Source organism: Sparus aurata, chromosome 7 (genome assembly GCF_900880675.1).
Source record: "Sparus aurata chromosome 7, fSpaAur1.1, whole genome shotgun sequence".
Classification (NCBI taxonomy): Eukaryota; Metazoa; Chordata; class Actinopteri; order Spariformes; family Sparidae; genus Sparus; species Sparus aurata.
Genome location: NC_044193.1, coordinates 11,206,716 through 11,229,348, shown reverse-complemented (window position 1 = coordinate 11,229,348; position 22,633 = coordinate 11,206,716). Strand labels below are relative to the sequence as shown.

The 22,633-nt window shown below is 45.5% G+C and overlaps 1 protein-coding gene across 1 annotated transcript in view; it reads left to right on the top strand.

Moving 5' to 3' along the window:
- The window catches only part of LOC115585727 (protein bicaudal D homolog 2-like), a 43,840-nt gene extending 21,590 nt beyond the window's left edge, over nt 1-22,250 (top strand). Inside the window, exons 3-10 of the mRNA XM_030424339.1 lie at nt 5,862-6,014; nt 6,810-7,024; nt 7,114-7,360; nt 8,977-9,234; nt 9,343-9,546; nt 9,662-10,210; nt 10,739-10,890; nt 16,262-22,250. Of these exons, the coding sequence (XP_030280199.1) occupies nt 5,862-6,014; nt 6,810-7,024; nt 7,114-7,360; nt 8,977-9,234; nt 9,343-9,546; nt 9,662-10,210; nt 10,739-10,890; nt 16,262-16,616 (2,133 nt within the window). The 3' untranslated portion in view covers nt 16,617-22,250. The remainder of the gene's footprint in view (nt 1-5,861; nt 6,015-6,809; nt 7,025-7,113; nt 7,361-8,976; nt 9,235-9,342; nt 9,547-9,661; nt 10,211-10,738; nt 10,891-16,261) is intronic.
- The last annotated feature ends 383 nt before the right edge of the window (nt 22,251-22,633 follow it).

The following is a 22,633-nucleotide window of genomic DNA, read 5'->3' as shown; positions in this document are numbered from 1 at the left end:
TTAAACCTCCACAAAGAGCCAGTAACATTGTAAGGAGGCGCACTCTAATAGGCATGACTTCATTATATTCAATCTCATTTCTGGAGAGGAATGTGCCCACAGTGATGGCTGCCATTATCCTCACGGAAAGGGGGGGATTCCCATTGCCTGCCTATTAATTATCAAGCAGAGATAAAAACGCTGAGAAACGTTATCAATGTGTTTCAGTCTGTCTTCAAAGAAAATGTTTCGACTTCAGCGTCATCACATGATTGCTTGCTGTTTTTCGTCTCTGCATTTGCATCACTTAGGATGCTGTTGCACCGTCCTCCTGAGAGAATTCACTCACTCGGACCATTTTTCCCAAACAGACACATAAATTATGGTGTTGGGCTTTTTGTCAATTGCCATAATGTGGAGTCCATTCAAATGTTAAACATGATTGGTTTTTCCACCTCATTGACACAGTGGATGGAGCCGTCAGGCATTCATTTAAGTGCTGTTTCAATAGGCTGAATTAAACACCTGACAGGGAAGTGGGGGTTCGAGCAAGGGAGGTGTCTACATTGATGGGATGAGTTTAAAAGGTCGGACCAGGGGCAGACATTTAAGCTCATCAAGAGGAAGGCCATTGTTGTTATTGCAATCAGGAGGAATTGGTGTTGGAGAGTTCAGGTTTTCAGTGGCAGATGGACATGAAAGCAGAATTGTAGTTGTCAAGACAGTCCTGACGCTGTACCTTTTTTATTACTGAAAGGTCAGAGTTAAGTGGTAAGAAGATCCAAGGAGGTTTGCTCTTTGTTCCCTTTTATTATCATCTGACGCGAGGCTAATAATAAGACTCCTACAGGGATCTGATGTCGACTGTCTTGTTAGTTCTTGTCACATTAATGCCAGGACAGATCTCCTGTCATGTACTAGCTGGGGGAGCGGGGCAGTGTAGAAAGTCAAACAGGGAAGAGGTGGAAATATTGGTATGTAAACAGAAAGACCAACTGGGATGGTAAGGGGGGGGGGGGGGTTATTCAATAGTGGAAGAGGTGTGAAAAAATTGGCTAGTACTGCTGTCACAAATGACCCTCATCCTGCTGTAAAGCCTCCACATGTTATCTGGGTTATCTGGCAGCAGCACCCTAATCTTGCTCCCACTTCAGATTACTGTCTCACGAGCCGCATGTCTCACAGATGGGTGGCTATTTTTAGCCTTTAAGTGGGGTGCGTCTCCAAAATACATTTAGAAGATTTGCCATTGATCCCTGATAATGTTTGTCATTTTGGTATCTATCTCTAAAGGGTCTCTCTGAAAATGTGTCGCTCTTGATTTAAGCCCCTGGCTTCGCAGCACCCAAGAGCTTTTCCTCACCCGATCAATGGATCCTAATAAATCAACAACACAAACAGGCCTACGCATTCACTTAGACTAATGGGTGTGAACGTGCTCACGTGCACATTTCTCCGCTTTCATCAGAATGACCTCAAAATCACTAATTCACTGGTAAGTGCACGCGGGCACACATTGACCCGGTGGGCTTTCCAGCAGTCACACGCCGAGTGCCATCAGCCACGCAACGTTCCTTTCACTTTTTTTAGATTTTAATTGTCTCTCTGAAAACTGTGAACTTGACTGTGTTTTCTCTTCGTAATGGAGTCTGGGTAGGCTGAATAGAATGGATGACAATTGCTGGCAGCAAAGAGGAGGATAAAAGCAGATCTGCTTTCACCCACATTCTCGACTCTGACAGAAGCAATGGGCCCCTGAGCTTTATTATTCCTTTGCTCTGTCTAAAGCTATACTGGGGGGTGATGAGCTACACGGCATCTGTGATTCATCTCTCGTCTCTCCGGAAGGTAATCGTGGGATGGGCTCAGCTTGGTTAGAACTAGACCTAACTCGGGCTGACGTGACCCTGACGTGCAGTGGAGCCTACAGGACATGCAAAGTTAGCCGACTGAAGTCCATATGTGCTCTCTTGAGCATAATATCACAAGAGACATACGAGCAGAAACCAACATGTCTTTCCTTGTCCGCGTCTTTTTTATCTGATAGATGCAGCATGATGAAGGAAATCAACTGTGACTGATACATGGCCTCTAAAAGCGCGCTGACACACTCGGGGGAGAGATCAGAGGTGGGGGTTGGAAAAACGAGAGCTGTACTGTTGGTGAAATGGCAAAATGGAGGTCAGCGGTATGAGAAAAGAGTAGCTAAAAGGATAGGGGGTAAAAAAAAAAATGCAGTATTGACTTGCTCTTGGCGTTGCACCATCTGGGAACTAGGCACTTTGTAGGAATAGTAATTTAGGAAAGAAAATCTAGTGCATGTGCAATTTTACTGAAGTGCAAAGTGGGCAGGATCGAGAGTGAAATGGAGGTCAGCGGAGTGAGGGTGCAAGAGAGAGAAGCAGAGAGGCGATAAAAAAGATATATATTTATACTGCGCTGTGCTGTTTTATCAATAATACAGTCTTTTGCCATCAGGGGAGTCTGGGCACCACTTTCGAGGGAACCAAGCAAATATGGATTTTGCCAAAAATGCAAGCTGGCTTCTCTGGAGTTATTAAGAACGGAGCAGGGGCCTTTAACAAAGCATTAAAACATTCCTAATCTACACTTGTGCTAAGCTTGAAACTTTGCCACCGTGGCTTACTAAGTGATGGAGCTATTTCCCATAGAAGGAGAGGTCATAGCACATTGAGAAATTACTCAGAGCTTTAGTGAGATTTAAGTAGGCTGAGCCTCACCATGCTGTCAAAAGCAGTTTAATGGTGGAAAGAGAGCTTTAGAGCTGAAAGAGAGAGAGTTCACACAGTCCAGGTTGAAACAGAGAAGTGTGCTCTTGTGACATTTTGCAGCAGGCTATGACCCAGACAGTCAGCTCGGTGTTTTTACTGCCACCCACTTTGCATGGAAGTGACACATTTGTCTGTGTGTGTGGGTGTGTGGGCTTATTCAAGCAGCTGTCCAGACGTCACCTGTAGCGACAGCAGGCAGCAGAGGGTCATCATTAACCACGCACAGGCCTTTGGTGGATGGCCTTCCTCCCACACCCGACTATCTAATCTATCTAATCAGCCATGCGCACATGATCACAATTAGCCACAGGAGGTCCCAGGAGAGCCGTGTGCTCCCTTTATGGTTAAACGTAATTCACACTTTAAGGCACGAGCGCACGTGGCCGCCGCGAACACCGGTGAATTAACTCAAATCAACTTCTGTCAGGCAGCAGGGCGGTGTAACCCCCCCCCCCCCGCCACCGCCCCACTCTCTGGGGGGTTCGGAGTAGCAGAGGATGTGGAAGCAAGTTGAGAGGTCAAAGCTTTAATATGCATTGTAATCAGATTGGAGGAGGTTCTTAATCAGGTTCAGTCGTGGCCTGTATTCACAGGAACCAAACAGCACTGACCCTCCAGCTGAGACACGTAACCCTGGCCAGGAAAAGACCTGAGCAACCAGCTGTCACAGCTTTGTTGAGTTAAAAACAAGAGATTAATCCAGCGATGCAATGATTAAGCTGTACGCATTTATGAAGTGTCTCTGTGTCGGTTGATACGCCAAAGCTGACAACTAAAGCATCCAGAGCTGGGACCTGTTTGAGTGATTCCAGCTTTCTTTTTACATTTTTTGTTAGAAGTCAGTCCTCTCTCAGAAGTCAGGGGCGCCGCAAGAGGCTTAGTGGCAGGACTCATCTGTATCGTAGGCTCATGCATTATGCAGTAATGCAACGTCGGGGCTTTTCGCGCAGGCAAACACCCACGCTCATTAGACATGCGCAAAAACCGCAATGAATATTAATGCGCCTTCAAACGTCAGCTCTGCACATAGTGATTAATAATTACACAGAGCAAACAAGGAGCATGTACTCTTCACGAGCAGGGAGTTAGCAACATCATTTTTTTGTCAGTGAATTCCTCCCTCAGTAAGCTAAATATGTGAGTAAATTAGAATTTCAGATAGAGGAAGAAAAAAACAAATGGTTCCTGTTGCGTGATAGTCTCCCGAGTCGTGTTAGTTGGATGTTTTGGAGCGCGAGTTATCGTTGTTTATTGCTTTGTAATTCTCAGTTATGTATAGCCTGTTACAGGGGAATTGCCTTAAATCATCTTCTGGTCATTAAAGTGCATTTGCAATCGTCAAAACACCTGTCACCACCAGCACATTACCCACTCTGTTTCAATGAGTAATATCACTGATCCATATTCAGGCTCAAGGGCAGCTCCTGATATAAGTCCTCAAAGTGAAAGCCTCTCAGAGATTGACTTCCTGTGGTCGTTTGAATGAGCCGAGAGCAGGGATTGTGACGCGCGGCCACACGGTGTGTCGGCGTGAGAGGAAGGGGCCACCTGGCGAGGGGATTGGGAGGCTAATTGTCCCTCTGGTGTAAGGTTATCCCCGCCAGCTCTCCTGAGAGGACAGACGCGCATCACGCACGCGTACGCAAGCCACAGCCGCACTCATGCAAATCCTGACCGCGTTGTAGATGCAGACACTGCTCTTACTGTCTCACACATGTAAATGTACGCCCGTTCTGCACCTGTTCAGGAGATAACAATCCCTACTACATCCACCTGCACCCACACGCTATAAAACGTACATGTTCGCTTGCACACATGAGCATCCAAGGTCAGTGCTGAGCGTGCTGAATACCGAGATCTATTTCAAACGCTTTCCCCTCTCTATCTCACATTACACACATGTGCATGTTGATTCGGTTCAAAAAGAGTGAGGCCCACCCTCTTTCGGCGAATTCACCTTACTTCAGAGGTTTTATCTGTTTCGCCGTCCCCCCCCCCCCCCACCTAAAATGTCCCACAGGGGTCTTGTGTTTTGGGGGACGAGCCAGTCAGCAGCGGTGGGAGGGCGATTTATAATCCTTGAAAGAAGAGGATGGAGGCATAAACAGGTCAGGTAGTAGAGGCTTGGTTGTTCAGATCCTTTAGGGCTCTCAGTTTGTCTACAAGTGGGGGGATGGGATCGAGTCTTACCTCTCTAATCTTTATATAATTAATGATGCATTTCCTGAGCAGCAGCAGCAGAGAACCAGCTGCACTTCTAGTATATTCCAAACACTTATGGTAACATGTACGGCTGCAGCTGACGATATTTTTATTATTGATTCATCTTGATCCGAATTATTTGAGTTAAGCGATAAAAACAATGCCACAAATGCTCATCACAATTTCGAGTAAAGTCTTCTTTTTTGTCCAACCAGCGTTCTAAAACCCAAAGACTCTTTATTTACTATCATAAATGACCCAGAGAAGCAGCAAATCCTCACTTTTCATTGCAGCTGTACTGGCTTTTAACAACTGCTTAGACAACACGTTAACATTTTTTTGTGCATTACCTGTTGGAGCGTATTTCTTCACTGGAACACTAAAATATCTGCGCGTATCAACTGAATATGGTCAAAGCTTCAGACACTTCTTTGCACAACTTCTGGTTTCAACAACCTCTTACCTTCTGTATCCTCCTGTACAAAGCACCAAGCCTAATCTAACTCCTTTGGAAAATTAGCTCATTACCATTGAATGCCTGTTTCCATGACTGAGATAAGTAGGCTTCAGTCTCCTTAGTGCCATCAGAGCTGGCAAGCGGGGAGACCGGCACACTTGTGGCCCACTGCCCGGAGAGACACCTGGCACTTCCCTCCCAGCCACCACACACACACACGCACACACAAATTAGCCAGATGGGAGGGCCCCCCCTCACCTTATCTAGCGAGATTTAGTGTGTCAAAGAAACAATGTGACACAAACAGTTACACTAAAGGAACAATATCCAATCAATCGCCGTCTCTCCCTCGCTCCATCAAACAAGATTGAGATACTGGTCGCTGACAGCTTTTCTTCTTCTCCCTCTGTCTACCTCGCTTGGCCCCACAGAACAGCCAGATGGTGGAGCTCCAGAGGAATCAGCTGCGTGACGACATCAAGGAGTACAAGTTCCTCGAGGCTCGCCTGCTGCAGGACTACACTGAGCTGGAGGAGGAGAACATCTCGCTGCAGAAGCAGGTCTCCGCGCTCAAACAGAGCCAGGTGAGGACGTTTGAATCATGTCAAGTATGAAGAGAATAAAAGCAGAACATCTCCCTCTTGGTGCACTAGCTTTCTCTACTCGTCATCCCTATGCAGTCTTCTTAGTTTGGCTTGATAACAGTGGAAGCTTCAGGCCAAGTATTGTTTTCAACACACATGTACTGCACACTATCTTACAGCATCAGTCCTCCCACACATGGGCCCTCAGTCTTTCTCCATCTTGTAGCGATTAGTCTGCCAAAAGAAGCCTGAGCACTTTAATATTCAGATTTAATTGCGATAATGAAGACATCCCCTGATACAGCCAAGAGATAAGCAGCTGAATTTGTTTTTCCAAATGCCCCGAGCTGCCGTCTGAATATAGAAATAAGACTCTGTTCATTCTTTCATTCCTCAGATCAGAGATTCTGACACTTGATGGAAGAAAACGTTTCAAAAGAAACGAGGTCCCCTTTGCACATCTGCGAACACAACACAGCTGAATTTTGAAATAGAGTATTTCCATTCGATGCTGGCTTTTATGCTTGAGCTGTTAATTCTGCTCATTGGCGCTTGTCATCTCGGATTCTATTTTCTACACAGACGGCATGAGACAAACAAAAGCGGGTGCTACTTTAAAAAAGGATTCCCAAATCCAATTAACTTAAAAGTAATTAGAAAGGGAAATTGAATGGATGTGTTCTGTCTATTAACATTATCTTGAATAATGTAATTCTTTTTGATCCAGCTGGTTAGCTCATTTCCATTTCGTAGCCTTGCATTTATTTCTCTGAATCCCTCTCCTCCCTCGTCCAGGTGGAGTTTGAGGGTTTGAAGCATGAGATCCGTCGTCTGGAGGAGGACACCCAGTTCCTCAACAGCCAGCTGGAAGACGCCATCCGACTGAAAGAGATCGCTGAGCGTCAGCTAAGCGAGGCCCTGGAGACCATCAAGACTGAGCGTGAGCTGAAGGCTTCCCTGAGGAAAGAGCTTTCCCACTACATGAGCATCGGAGACACTCTGTATCACAGGTAAAAAGAACACAAACATGGTGCTGAGGGCCTCAGTGTACACTGTGAATAACACCAAATGACACACCGTTCTCACCTTCTCCCCTCAGCCCTCTGAGCATTTCCCTGGATGGCCTCAAGTTCAGCGACGATGCCACCACCGAACCCAACAACGACGAGGCTCTGCATGGATACGAGAACGGCTTCACCAAGCTGGCCAATGCCATCAACTTCGACAACTGCGTCTCCACGCCCACGAAGGAAGAGCTGTTCAATCCCGTGCCCAGCCTCGTGGACGACCTGCTCAGCGAGCTCAACATCTCAGAGATCCAGAAGCTCAAACAGCAGCTGATGCAGGTTTGTTCTTTACCACCATGGAAAACGGAGAACTTTGATCCTTTTGTCTCAATTTCTAGTTTCAGGAAATGATGATCATCTTTTTTATGGATAAGTAACAATCGATACATGTTTTACAGATTGTGATGTTTGACAGTATGCTTGTTTACTTAAGTCATATTTAATGAAAAACTGAATGAAGACCAATGACAGGCTAAGTTTCCTTTTTTCACATCTGAATATGTCACATCTCAAAAAAACCAAAAGTGACAGAATTTAGTCAAAAAAATAACTCTGGACAGCAGGACTGTGTATTAAGTTAGGTGTGTCTAAAAGAGTGTGTGAGTCAGTGTGTTTGGGCTACATCCTGACCCAGGCTGCTGCGGGGATCTAAATCCCCATCTAGCAAAATTAATCCAGGGAGACACACACACCCTTCAGGCTCCGCTGGGCTGCAGGGCAGCGGGTGGTGGCACCAGAGGACCTGCCATCTGCTTGCTCAGCACCCCATGAGTCCCAAGGCCACGCCTGATTGGGTGCCATGGTTACCAGAAAGCACTGGGAACCTGTGGATAATAATTGCTTTTAGGTCCAAGGGATTAAGTATTTTTTTCTCTCTCTCTTCATCTAACATAAACACGGTTGCTGGATTAATGTGTGAACTAGATGTTACTTGAATGCTGCCCTGTTATGGGCACAGTTCTGGTGCTTAACCTGACTTTTTGGGGGGATCTGGCGGGCCCGTGACAAAGCGCTGTGTTTGATATGACCCAGCAGCATGTCGAGCTGCCTGCTGAAGCCTCCTGCCAGGTCATTCCACAGATTCCAGGCAGGAAACAGAGCAGAGCATAGTAATAACGAAAAAAAACGTCCTTTTTTCATTTAGCCGTGCTCTATTATTCTCCTAAGTTACCTCATTCTATTGATTAGGCACTCAGTGATCAATCCTGGACGTCCGCTCCTCGGATATCACCCTTTTAGTCCGTTGCGATCTATAACAACGTCCAATATGTATTCTGCAAGAATAGGATGGTGTTGCAGGCACACAGGCCCTCTTTAAGTAATGTTGTAGATATGTGAGAACATCAGTGCATTTTCTTACTTCAAGGATGGACATTTTTTTTTGCTTTCATACTTCCTCAGAATGACAAGCCATCCAGACCAAACTTAGAATTATTCTTCATTATATATTCTACACTAATAAAAAATGTATGCAGCTGAGCAGGACTGTGATACTTTCATATTATTTACAGATTAGCTTCTGACATAGCGCAGTGCTTATATCGGCACAACTGTGTGCATGTGTGTAAGACGACCTGCCCAGGGTCTCTGCCAGCGCTGAGCTGAACCCAGTCCAGCAGAATTGTCAAGGTCATCCTGACTCAGATGCTGAGCTACTGGGCAATGAGCCCCGCATACTTTGGCAGCACAAGGCCGATAGTGGGTAGAGTTACCACATGACAGATAATCCTCTGATTTCATATGATCTGCTTTCAAAGCAGGAATCATTCACATAATCAAGTTACCAAGAAATTCCCATGTCAAAATTACACGTGCGATAAGCCAAGTAGAGAGTACTGTACATTCATTGCAGATCCTCAGCATGATGAACTCACTGTATCTGCTTCTCTCTACAGATGGAGCGTGAGAAGGTCAACCTGCTGTCCACCCTGCAGGACTCCCAGAAACAGCTCGAGCAGGCTAACGGTGCTTTGTCAGAGCATCAGGAGAAGGTCAACCGCCTCACGGAGAACCTCAACGCCATCCGCAAGCTCCAGGCCAGCAAGGAGCGGCAGTCTGCCTTGGACAACGAGAAGGAACGCGATAGCCACGAAGACGGAGACTACTACGAGGTGGACATCAACGGACCTGAGATTCTGGAGTGCAAGTACAAGGTACCTGTCCACTTATTGTTAAGAGTAGATTGGACGAAATGTCAGATTAAACATGTTACAGTACAGATAATCTTCATTTGTACTCAACCATTAATCTTGCTTCTCCAGGTTGCCGTGTCAGAGGCAGGAGAGCTGAAGGAGGAACTGAAGACTCTGAAGACAGAATACCAGGCCTGTCAGTCCCGTTATGAAGAAGAGCGCGTCCGTCTGGAGAGCGATGTCACAACGCTGGGTCAGAAGCTGGCGGTTCTCGAGAAGACGAGTCACATAGAGAGAGAAGAGAAGGCTAAGCTGGAGAAAGAGCTGCGCAAGGTGAGATGTTGCTCTGCCTCATGTTGACGTTTCATTAAATGACTGATTTGGTGTTTTTGTAAACTTTGCAAGACAAGACGTTGCCTAACTGACATATCTCTCTTTCTGTCCTCAGGTGAGCGATGTGGCAGGTGAGTCCCAGGGTAGTCTGAGTGTGGCACAGGACGAGCTGGTCACCTTCAGTGAAGAACTGGCCACCCTCTACAACCATGTCTGCATGTGCAACAACGAGACACCCAACCGCGTCATGCTCGACTTCTACAAGGAGGGCAAGGGCGGTCGGAGCAGCCCAGAGGGCCGCGGACGCCGCTCCCCCATCCTGCTCACCAAAGGCCTCTTCCCTGAGCCTGGCAAGACCGACCTAAGCGACGGAGCCCCGTCACCAGTCTCCTCTCTGCCTTCTCCCGTGTCTGACCACCGCCGCGAGCCCATGAACATCTACAACCTGGTGGCCATCATCAGAGACCAGATCAAGCACCTCCAGCTGGCTGTGGACCGCACCACAGAGCTATCGCGACAGAGGGTCGCCTCTCTGGAGCTGGGCACTGTGGCCGACAAGGACAAGGAAGCCTGCATGGAGGAGATCCTCAAACTGAAATCCCTGCTCAGCACCAAGAGGGAACAGATCGCAACCCTGAGGACAGTCCTGAAGGCCAACAAGCAGGTGGGTTGATCAGTTTTGTCTCCTTGACTAAACAGATAACATTCCCAAAAGCAGTTGTCCACTTTGTCCACAAAGACACAGACAGTAGAAGAAAGCTATTTCAGGTCTATTCAGCTGTTGCAGCAAATGCGTTGCAGACAAGATCTATAACAAACACTGGTGGAGACAGCAGCCGTATGATGCCAGCTGTCCAGAGTATCTGTGAGCACAGGATGGGAGAGGAGCCCTCCAAAGCACAAAGACACATAACCCAGATATACAGTGTGTATGCAGTTGCTCTGGTAGCCCTTTAAAATGTGTGTGTGGCTACTCATTGACCATTTGAAGACATGAAAGCCCCTCATAAACTACACACACCTATGTTTTTTAAACGTGCAACTAACAATATCCTCTACAGCCCACTGGGCTACCATAATGACTTCTAACAGAAAAGAAAAAAGGTCATATGGTCCATATTAACAGACTTCTTGTGGCAGGAAATACCCCCCAGCTGCTCTGACCCTTTTGTTCTTTTTCGTCCGCCCACAGACAGCTGAAGTCGCTCTGGCCAACCTGAAGAGCAAGTATGAGAACGAGAAGGCCATGGTGACCGAGACCATGATGAAACTGAGGAACGAGCTCAAAGCCCTGAAGGAGGACGCTGCCACCTTCTCCTCTCTCCGAGCCATGTTCGCCACACGGTACAGAATATGCAACAACATTGCTGAAAACTATGTTTTTCAAGCATCCTTTCTTCTAAGACACAAAAATGTATCTGGAAAATGTTTCATTGTTGATTTCCCACGCGGTCTGGCACGAATCCCAAGTCATTCTGTCACGCTGTGCTACTGTAGATCATCTTGGATAGGCAGCAGTAACACAGCAGTCTTTCTGCTATTCTTAAAACTATTGCACATGCGCAGTACCAAATGCCATACAAACATAACCAGGTAATCTTGAAATAAGATTATCATCATATTGTAATCCATGTTGTGGCATTTTTATAACATGACATTATTTAAGCAGACTATTGTTTGTTTTGGAGAATCACGGTCAAGAAGGGATAGTAACATTGATACTGACTCAAAAGAACAGAAGGTATCTAATCTGGGTATCATTTAAATATGTCACTTAAGTCGTGTTTTTGACCAGTGTGTGTGTGTGTGTGTGTGTGTGTGTGTGTGTGTGTGTGTGTGTGTGTGTGTGTGTGTGTGTGTTAGATGGGCCGACACACTCACTAATCTTTTCTGATTCCAAGGGGAAGCCGGTCAAAGGTTCTGTGCATAATCCCACCTCATCTTGGTCTGGATTACACATTCACCGCTCTACGCATAGTAGACTGAGTGCTCACACACTGCTTGTTTTGTTTGTTTATTTGTATGTGTGCATGCATATTGAGAGCAATAAGGAAATGAGTGCGTCTGTATGAGGCACTTGTACGTATTTTTAGATGCGAGCACAGTGCTTCCTCTGTGGCTGCTCAACTCACATTTTGAGTCGCTTTCCCTCACCGTGAATTTTATTTTGAAGGTGTCGGTGCCTACTTGTGCCTTTTAAATATCAGCTCTGGTCCAGATGGCTTGGCTGAGATGCTGAGATAGTCATTACTCCTGCATTTAAGACTCCTCCACAATCCACAGCAAAGCTCAGGCCGCCCAGAGGGAGGCGAGGTGGAAGAGGAGGGCGGGGGACGGACGGTATTATAGAACGAAGGTTTACAGGAGCTGCGGGGAATGTGTGGGCAGCTCAGCGCCCCCCGTCTCACCCATACAGTAATTCAACACCTATCCCTGAAGGGTGCTTGCCGAAGTAACTCCATATACCTGCAGTGTCTAATCAATTAGTAACAGGAGGAAAACTCCTGTCTGCAAATGCGAGAGTGTGTTGTCATGGGTTTTTGGCGCACAGCAGAGCCAGATGGCGGGAGGATGTAGGTGTAATGCTCGACTGTTCGGACCGAAAGGAAACCAGGGCGAAGAGAGAACCAGATCTTCCTCCTACTAATGATATTATTTTCACCCCCTCTGGCCCGTGAGTTTATCACTTGTCATCGATGCAGCAGCGGAGGGAAGGTGTGACATCATATTTTGCTGTAAGGAAGTAGAGCCATTGTGAAGTGTCTCTCTGTAAGCTTCTTTGGCTTCGAGAGGCTTAAGATATCGACAACACATTACAGCTTGCTGTTTACCGCCTGTGTCGATGCATGTGCTCTCCTCCTTATGCACGAAGCCCCTCCCCTCACAATTTATTTTTTTAGTATTCACTCGCTGTTCTGGTGCCTGTGCGTGAATAACATTCTGTCTGTTTATGGGATTGGTTCATTGGTATGTAAATTCTGTCCTATACGGCGCAGAGTTGGGTCAGGGGACTCTTTGAGAGGCTGGGGTACTCGCCCGAGCAAGGTTTCCCACACTCCCCCTCCATTGTGTCCCCACGTCCCCCCTTCCGTCCTTCCTCACCGCCAAACACCCGGTTCCCTAGTCATCTGGAAAAGAAAGAGAGGAAGGGGGAAGGCTTTCAGTTAAAGCCCACTACAGGAGGCTAAATTGACATACTTTTTTTTTTCCCACTCTGTAATCTGCACAAAGACCACAAAGTCTGTAAAGGTGGATTCCTGAGACTCCAAGAAACAAATGTGTCGGTCTTTGACAAGAGTGGAAGAAAGATGGAGTGGACTTGAAAGACCCCGCTGCAGTCTCTCCCTAGATTAGAGTCACTTTAGATTTTTAAAAGTATATTTCATTCTGTGAGAATTTCATGAGGGAGACGCGGGGTTGAATGTTTTTCTGTACGTGCTTGTCTCTTTGTCTGTGTGTGTGTGTGTGTGTGTGTGTGTGTGTGTGTGTGTCTGTGTCTGTGTGTGTGTGTGTGTGTGTGTGTGTGTGTGTGCGCCTCTCCGGCTGCAGTCTCTGGTGTCATGTTAACAGTAAGCTCCTGCCTCCAACATTCCTAAGACATGCCTCGACATGCTCTCAGCCCTTGCTCATACTCATTAAAAGTCAAACTGTTAGCCCAGTTCACATTTTCTCTGCAAACTTGCACCCCTAATCATCTTGCAGTTTCGTCGTTAGTCGTATTCCCTCTCCATCCTTCTTTATTTAATTCTGTTCCTGCCTCCTCCTCCTCCTCCTCCTCCTCCTCCTCCTCCCTGCTCCAGCTCTGATATCGGTCCCACCGTGACCAATCAGGCTCCAGACAGGACCACAGCTGAGGACGTTGTTGTGTTTCTGTGCTTTGGGGGCATTATTGATTGGGGACTGTGTCCACGCAGATGCTGCAGTAGTCGAGCTTTCCTTACTCAATTATGAATGACACTAGCTGCTGCTAATAACAGAAGCAGCAATGCAGTGAAAGTTAGTTTGTCAGTGATGTTGCCATGTTGCCTGTTCATCCTCAAAAGGCCAGCAGCTGACCCCCGGCCCCCCTCAGCTATTGTGCCTCCACACCCCCACCAGCAGGCCAAAAAGCCTCTTATTCTACCCCTCCAGTCCCTAGAATAGACTCCTCTGTTTTTTTTCCCGGGAAAAAAATGCACGCCCTCTCACCCCCCACGCAGGAGTGGCTGAACCGTCTGAAGGAGCACCAGCCCCCCCTCCCCCCATCTCATACTGGGTTTAATGAAGCAGCACTGATCCGTATTGTCTGGGTGTGTGTCCCACTGGGTATCAAACTGCATACACATAGGGGTGGGTATGGTGTATGTTTGTATGGTGGTCCGCCAAGGCCAGAGTTCACGTGGAGCACAACCACGTGCAGCGCCACACACAGCATAAACACCTAAAGGCACTTTTTGAGCTTAGATTTTTGTCTTTGAGACCCAATTATCTTGAGACGAGAAAAGTGCTTGAAGTTGGTTTTGACAATTCAACTGGTGCAGCTTCTAAAAGCCAAATAAAGTTTATTTTGGAAACAGGTCAGGAACCTTATCATTCTGGTAGATTTTCTGACAATGATTCATGATTCAACAATAAAGTTCTATCTACGATGGAGTTCAGGAGCAGTTCAAGCAGCCACTGATCAAACAATGACATTAGATTTCACATGCCTGCTAGAAAAGCGACAGTAATAGCGCGCAGGCATTGGAATACGACAGATGGCGCAACATTGGTAAGATTTCTTCATTCCTGTGGTTTTAAAGGTCTGAAGAGTTTGTGTAGTGTCAGCACAGTTGTGGGCGTTCCTAAATAAAGTAAATACTTTAATAGCGGACAGAGAAAAGCGAGCGGGGTGAGGCCACTTATGAGACGAATTACGTCCCAACGGTTTTAGCGCGGCACCGTTGGAGGATAAGGCGCCGCTCATCAAACATATCCAACCCCTCCCTTCGTGAGGGCTTGTCAGTCATTACTGGAGAATGTCACACAGTTGCTTTGTCAGCAACACAGAAAGCAGGGATGACACGGGGAGAGAGAAAGTGACTGATGCAGGCAGACAGACAGAGACAGCAGCAAGGAAGCATCTGAGGAAAATAAAAGACTTGAGAGGCGAGATAAGAGCCGGGAGAGAGGATGTGATTGAAAGGGAGGGGAATGAAAAGGCAATGACGAGGAGGGAGAACAGTTTGGTGAAGGAGGAAAGCAGGAAAATGAAAGACTTGCACGAGAGCAGATGGAGGGTGGAGATATAAACCCCCCGCCTCAAAATCCCTTCAGGTGACCCAGTTTTTTTCACTTGTCCAGCATTAGATACATACACACAAGGGCACGGGGGGGAACAGGTGATGATGCCGCACTGCAGCACTGAGGGATACTGAGCGGCAAGTAGCCTGCCATCATTATTAGACGGGAGATGGAAGAGACGGTTCGAAGTGATGAGGTCTCACTCCATATTCCGTATTCCATTTTGTTCCTCGGGGGCTGACGCGAAAAGGATCTTCTCAGCAACCCTCGGGTTAATGCGTTCATCCTGTGTGTATGCAATCTATTCTTAACTTACGCACGTACTGTACGCTCCGTGTATTATGCAGAAAAGCTGTAAGCCACGCTCAGACGTCCCACCTGTCACCTTACCTGGTTGTGGTACTCATTCATTTAGCAGTAGTCGTATACTCAAAAAAACATGAATGTAGGTAGTTTGATGACAGATTTTTGTCACTTTATCTGGTAAAAAAATCTGCTCAAATGACAGTATAGTTGACAGCGTTTTAGTCTGTGAAGTTGTGGGGAGGAGAAAAGAAATAGCTGATGAAATCATAAGTGAATAATGAACAACTCTGCAAGTCTTATGAGGTTTGGTATGTGCAGAGCAACGGCTCCACCTGGTGGTGGTGGTGACAAACGCTGTGAAACCAGAGGAAAGGTCATGAGTGAGGCGCTTCAAGTTTATCTTTCAGACTTTGTGGCTGTTGGTGACACTATCTCTAGCATGAGCCGCTGGTACTGATATTATATGTGCAGTTTTGCAAAAACTTTAATACAAATATGACAAAAAGGCACATAATTCTTTGCTCCATTGAGGCAGATGCTATTTAGTGTTATTGGAACTGCCGGTTCCCCCTTGTGGTGAAATACAGGAAAGTCTGGATAGGAGGGAAACTTGGCTGATATTTTCTATTAAAGGTTTTGAAATGAATAAATATGTGCTCAGTGTCAGACTTATCATTGTTCTCAGTATCACACAGTTGGATGGACTTTCTTACTGTCACAAAGAAATAACCATCTCATTTTATTCTGTCAAGTTTACTGTTGTAGCTTCCAAACTACTTCATATCTCTTCTGTCATTTAAATCTAGTAACTGCAGCACACAATACAGCAGCTATCCTTATATATCCCTCATGTATGCTATAACAACATTGGCAGAACTAGTTTCAGGTATTAGGAACCTTTTTTAAATACAATGAACTGCGAAGGACCCTTAAATGAGAGTGTCTGCTGTTTTTAAACGATTCTTGCAATGGTTCTTGTTTATTCCTTGTTGTGTCGTTTCTGTTTGCTGCTTGTGTTCTTGTGAATGGCTCATGTTCTTCTCAGGCCTTTCTCAGAAAATAGATCTTAATAGCTATTAGACTTCCTGATTCAATAAAAAATGCGCCTGACTCTACAATTTTCTCTCTGTGACTGTCTCCCTTGCAGTTGTGACGAGTATGTCACTCAGCTGGATGAGATGCAGAGGCAGCTGGCTGCAGCGGAGGATGAGAAGAAGACCCTCAACTCCCTGCTGCGTATGGCCATACAGCAGAAGCTGGCCCTGACACAGCGTCTGGAAGACCTGGAGTTCGATCACGAGCAGACCCGCCGCGGAGGCAGCTCCGGCCGGGCCAAGACCCGCAGCAAGGCCGCCGGCAGCGCCCCAAACAACCCCCACGTAAGTCAGAGTCTCACCTGCTCTGGCTCCGGCCGCCCAGAGCTCAACAATGCTATGCCCAATGGCATTCTGGGAGGCCCTGTGGTGTTTTGCAGCGAGAAGTACAAGATCTACTGCGACTGAGGCGGCTTTCAAGTGCGCAAGGGACTGCTGTGTACAGAGGGGAGGGGGCCTCCGGGCCGAACCCTCCCTGCCTTAGTGTTAAAGAGCCCCACTCGCTCGCTTAGCTCCCTGGCCAGCCTGCGCTCCTCTAGGGACTGCTGTGTGACTAACCAGCTGCTCATGTGTGCTAGTGTATACGCTTAGGGGAATGCAAATGTATGTACAGTGTGCACTAGACGTTTGGACTGTAGTAGACATATATGGCATGTGGATTATAGGGCCCCGGTTCTGTTGGGGGTGGGTTTTGTGGATATTATGGAGTGTCTATTCTTTCCGCTGTCATGGTGCTGTACGTATGATGTAAAAGGTGGCAGCTTTTGTGCTCGTCTGTTCTGGCCCCCTGAGTGTATTACCTGGTAACAGTAACACATTGCGGGGGTGAGGACCTGTAAAGGAGGATGTCAATCTGAAGGTCATGTGACTAAATGTGACATCCTCTGCTCTTCGGCTCATCTGTCGGCATTGGTGCTCCTTGAAAAACGTCTCTCTCCTCTCAGTCCTGGGGACCGACCTGTGTCCAGCAGCCCACTGTCCAATCAGGTCATGCTTGAAGAAAAAGCAACTTTGAAGAAGTCAAAATATGCAATCTCCCCCTGCTTTCTTGCTAGGGGAGCACACTTACGATTCTACAAAGAAATTCACTAACTCGTGCGCGAGTTGGCTGCTGGTTTGATGATGGAATTGTTTGGGCAGAAAAGGAGCACCTGTGACCACAGGTGTGTATTTCAGGATGATTTTGAAAGCTGTGACGCTAACACACCAACACGATAGGGTCAGTAGAAACGCATGGCTTCGCAGCTGAAAACGCTTATGAGCTTTTTAACTGTTTTTCTGTTGTCAGGTGTGTGGGACAAGACAAACTCATGTATTAACAGGGCTCTACATTGTTGAAAAAAAAAAGGGGGATTTATTCGGTGTCTGGTGAAATACAGGAGGGCTTATCCATGTGACCCATTACGTCGCGATGGATTCTTTCAGAGCCATATATTCAAGAGAAAGAGAGAAAGAAAGTTTGACAAATCGATCTCCACCACCCAAATTAAGTGCACTTCAGCATTGGTGCCTCAGGTTCCTGCTTCTGTTAAAAAAACATGGATATAATGATTACTGTGAACAGAGATACAATATAGTTTTGATCAAAGATGATTTTTTAAATACGGAGCAAATCCTAGAAGAGCACAAATCAAAAATCGGCATCCACGTGTGGATAACGAATCTGCAAATGAAACCTGTGCCTGACCCAAACACTTGATATATTTATCTATCTGTTGATGTAAAGCCCTGTCCTTGTGTCTCAACTTGAGCTGTCACTGTTCTTTCCCTTCTCTCCCCCCCCTTCTCTATTTTTGGGAGATCCCTCAGAGTTCTCATTTCTGTGTGGTTAATGCGGCTGAAGAACCCTTTTCCTCATGTCTCTAATCTGTGTCCTGTCGCTCGGTCGCCATACGACCTTCTCTCTTTTAGATTGTCAGCAGCTTGCTCCCCCAGCGTCACCACTCACCCTTTAACTAGAATGAGGAATTGTGGGGAAAATTGCCCTCTGAATATTTTTGTCAGGTAATGTCCTCACGTACGCTGTGCTCCCGATACCTGCCTGTGTGTATATGAGCGTTCCAGTGAAGGACCCTCGCGTTTGTATCAAGGCCTTGACCTTTGCAAAACGGAGGGTCCCTCATTTCTTTTGTTCTCTTGGTTATTTTGGTGTGTGAGGACAAAGCGACGCACTGTTTTTTTTGTATCCACAATAGCTTTAACCCCTTGCAAGCTAGCATTTACGCAAAATAGGAAAATATAAAAAGTGGGGCTTGTGTTTAATAAATCCATGTACTGCTTGTGGATCATAGACACATTAGCTTTATGATGCTAAAAGCAGGGTTGATGATGTGAGGAAATCCTGCAAGATTTGTCAAACGATGCGTTTTCTACTACCAATAAGCTATATATTAAACTCTATATTCTTAATATGATCAAGTTCAGGTTATAATCTTGCAGGATCCTACTACAGTATTCCTTCCTCTCAGATGTAAAGAGAGGGAGCCTAATTGCTCCTCTGAAACAGGAAGCGACGTCAGCAGTCAACCCTGCTTGAGTGTGCATCCGTAAGCCTCAGCACACAGCATGGAAACAAGGCTATCGTACACATTAGGGAAAAAGTCACTCTTAAGTTTGAGATTCACTTAACTTACAAGCGTGATATGTTCTGTTTCTATCAGTTTGCGCTGACAGAGAATAAGGTTGTGGGGGAGTAGAGGAAGGGGAGAACTACTCGTGTTGTAAACCAGCTCCTGAGACGGGAGTGAAGAAAGCCAGATGTCTGGCTGAGAGCTGACTCTGATACCGTGGAGAAATGAGTCCAGGGGCTTCCTGAGGTGGGGGGGTGGGAGTCCTGGTAGACTTTGGAGGAACAAAAATGAAAATAAACTGCAGACTGGTTGCTTCGATCAACCAGAGGACATTGATTCAAATTAGCTGAGCAGCCTCACCGTCTCCCCTTGTATAGGCTCTGTGGAATCACCGAGCAGTAGTTAGACACCCAGGATGTGATCGTGACTAGAATCTTCCTCCCCCTTGATAAATGAATTTTGCTCCACCTAGTTTGAAATCAATGTCGGGCTTAATCTGGTGTCATAACAGCATGCCGCCGAGCAAAAAAAGCTCCTCCTACCTCTTGCTTGCAGGCTCCTCCCACGTCACCTTTTTTAAGTTCTGACCACACGTGTCGCATCGAGTTTTGTGATTCATAGTAAGCCTGCATGTCAAAAAAAACATAACCCATTTTTCATTAACCTGCATGGCATTTGAGAAACGCCCCTCTCCTCTGACCTGGGTGGTGGGATATGGCCCCAGCTCTGTCCGGTGAACGAACTTCATGGTACTCGTGAGTCATTGGCTTCCTTAACTGCAACCCCACGCAGGAGAACTTGTGGTGAATGCGCTTTCCACATCAGCTCCGCAGAGACATATTGACGGTGTTCGATATGACCGTAAACATCGGCTGCTTCAGGGCTCTCTAACATGGCTTACGTTGCTTTGACTAACCACAGCCGCCGCCTGCTTCGTCTGTGTGGACTCAGCTGCTAACAGTGGCTCTAAAAAAAAACAAATTGACAAATAATGCTAACGCTGATCATCTGTTTGTCTCTCCATTTTGCAGTAATTACAGTAGTTCTGCGCGGATGACGAAGTACCAACACAAGGTCCATTCTCGCTGCTGATTGGGTTCGCCGAACAAAAGAGTTAGCGCCAATAGGCACATTTGGACTTAAGGACAAAACATTTAAAAAAGAAAAAAAAAAATGCTAAATGAACAAAAAAAAAACACTGATTTCTAGTCGAATCAACTGTTCCTACTTCCTTCTTTTCAAAATGTGACGTCAATCGGAATGATGCTCATTTTTTTCGCGTGCTGCTGCTGCTGCTGGAAGCCAATATCTCACAGGTCCAATGAACCGATTGCAACGCCGACCAGAGTTTGTGATTGGCTAGCTAACCCTCCATTGATAAGCCAAGGGGACATGGGGTTCTTTCTCAATGTTAAAACTCTTTTGTCTGGTTTCATCTTTATTTTCATTTTTCTTTTAGGTTGTTCTTTTTTGGTTTTTGTTTTTTTGTAAATCTGTGCACTTTCATTATATAGGATTATAACAGACTATTATTAACCTATAGGTAAGCATGGTAGTACTATGGTTTGTGAGTAATTCAGTATAGGGTTTTAAGACTTGCGGGATTATACGCCCTCCTGAATCATCTGAATTCAACTAACGGAAACTATTTACTCAAGTTAAAGGCTCCACAAACCACAGGCCTACTATCGCGACTTCATCCTCAAGATTTTATCCATCGAATAATCATTTTAAAAATTGTTTTGTTACATCGTATGTTATGCTGTTCTTTTATGTTTGTTCTACTGCCATGTTCTAACAAGAAGAAAAAAATCCAGGGTGATCAAATTCTGGGGTTTTTTCATGTATTTATTATTCCTAGGAATAGCTCAAAATAACGCAATGAAACTTGACAGCGCCCTGACTCGAATAGGTAAGTTGTGTTTTCGGGAAAAACAAACATTGAGTGACACGATATGCTTCTTTTCCTAGCTTCTTACCGAGGGCGTTCAACTGACACGGGATCACTGACTTTCAGAATTCTCTGCAAGTGCGACGATTAAATTCCAAATTGGAATTGTTTCATTCTCTCTTCGTTTATCGTGCCAAATCTTGGTACACCGTTTAGGTCGAAAAAGAAATCCAGACTCGGAAATAAGACAAGCCGTCACTGAGGAAGGTTTAGTTGGGGCTCATGGCGCTCTGACGCGAGCGACCGGGGTTTTGTTTTTTGGTTTGCTTAGTTCTTCGTTTCCGACCAGTAGTGCCTTTCATTGTTTCAAGGGAGAATCTTAGACTAGTATTTTCTGTTTTCTGTTTTTATAGGTGAGGACTTTGGGTTTTCAAAATGACTGTGAGCAGCAATAAGTGCAAAAAGGGAATTTTCCCCCTGTCTGCATGAGTGAGATGATAGTTTTGAAATTAGCTCAATTAAACTGAAAATTGTATTGAATTCTGCAGGTCAGTGATCCACGCAACAAATTCAGGGGTATTAAGAAAAGGTTGGTTTTTTTTTTATCGAACTTTGGGAACATAAAGAAGTCCCTTTGGCCTCCTGTTATTGAACAAAATGCTCCAAGCATCTGTAATGTGTTGGGGTAGATCAGTGTACTATTGGAAAACATCTACGTATGTCTAGCATTGTTTGGTGAAGGTAATGTGATATCAATAGTATTGTTGAAAACAAAATGTGCAGAGAGCGCATTTTAACTTTCTTTTTTCTTTTTTGTCCGATTTGAGTTTTGTTTGTTGTTTTCTTTTCTTTTTTATTCTTGAATCTTTTCTTTTTCTTTTTCTTTTTTTTTACATCATCTTTGAGCATTATGTTTTCAGGAAACAGAAAACAAAACTAAGCATCAACAAGCTTGAATAGTGCCATCATAGCCAACGCTTGTTTGTTGAGGCATTAAAAAAAACTTACCAATATGGATGAGAAGCTACGAAAAAAAAAAGTGCAATTCAGATAATGTTTTACATTAAAGAAAACAAACAAACAAAGGTTTTCTGTTTGCTGGAAGCGATAGCGTTGTGATAATAAAAAAGAATAGCTGTGCAAACTTTATATTGTCATATTGTGTTTCAGTATTGATCCATAATGAGAGTTTGATATCTTTATATGAAATAACGACTTCACCTGTATGTTGGTATTTATTTGAATTGTCATGCAGTACTGTATTCTTATCAATAATGTGCATTATGATTAGTGGCATATTGATTACAGCTAAATGTCATATGCATGTTTTCTCAGTCATGGGACCTTTACACAGAATCGAAAAACAAACATGTAAAAACTTTTGTCAGGGTGTTACAAAATACGGAGAGGAAAAACACAAAAAAGGAAAAAGCGAAAAGTCTTTTTTTACAAAGTCTGATGTATTACTGCTGAATTAATCCTATGAAAGTGTTTTGTTTGTTTTCCAGTAGAGAGGGTGGTATCTCTGTGTAAAGGTAGTCATACTGGCTAAAAATCAATAAATGTGACTTAAGTTCCAAAGTGTTTCAGTGTTGTTATTTTATAGCTCCTCCTCAGCAGCAGCAGGAATCGGGCACGTGAAGGGTTAACGAGGCAGAGTATGGTCTGCAGTGTCTCCTCAGAGTGTTCCCAGCTGGAAGTCAAAGGGGGCAGAGGGGGGAACTTCCCAGCTGTCTGAGCGGCTCCAGGACATGATCACATTTCACACAATGCACAAAAACACTTCCACCACCTACTGCCCCCACCCCTCCACCAACCCTTCTCCCTCTCTCTCTCTCTCTCTCTCTCTCTCTCTCTCTCTCTCTCTCTCTCTCTCCTCTGCTGTCTCGCTTAAAACCTCGCTCCTCCTTTCTCTCCCTCCTCGGCCCTCGCTCCATTTCCCGTTTTCTCTCTCCTGCCTCCCT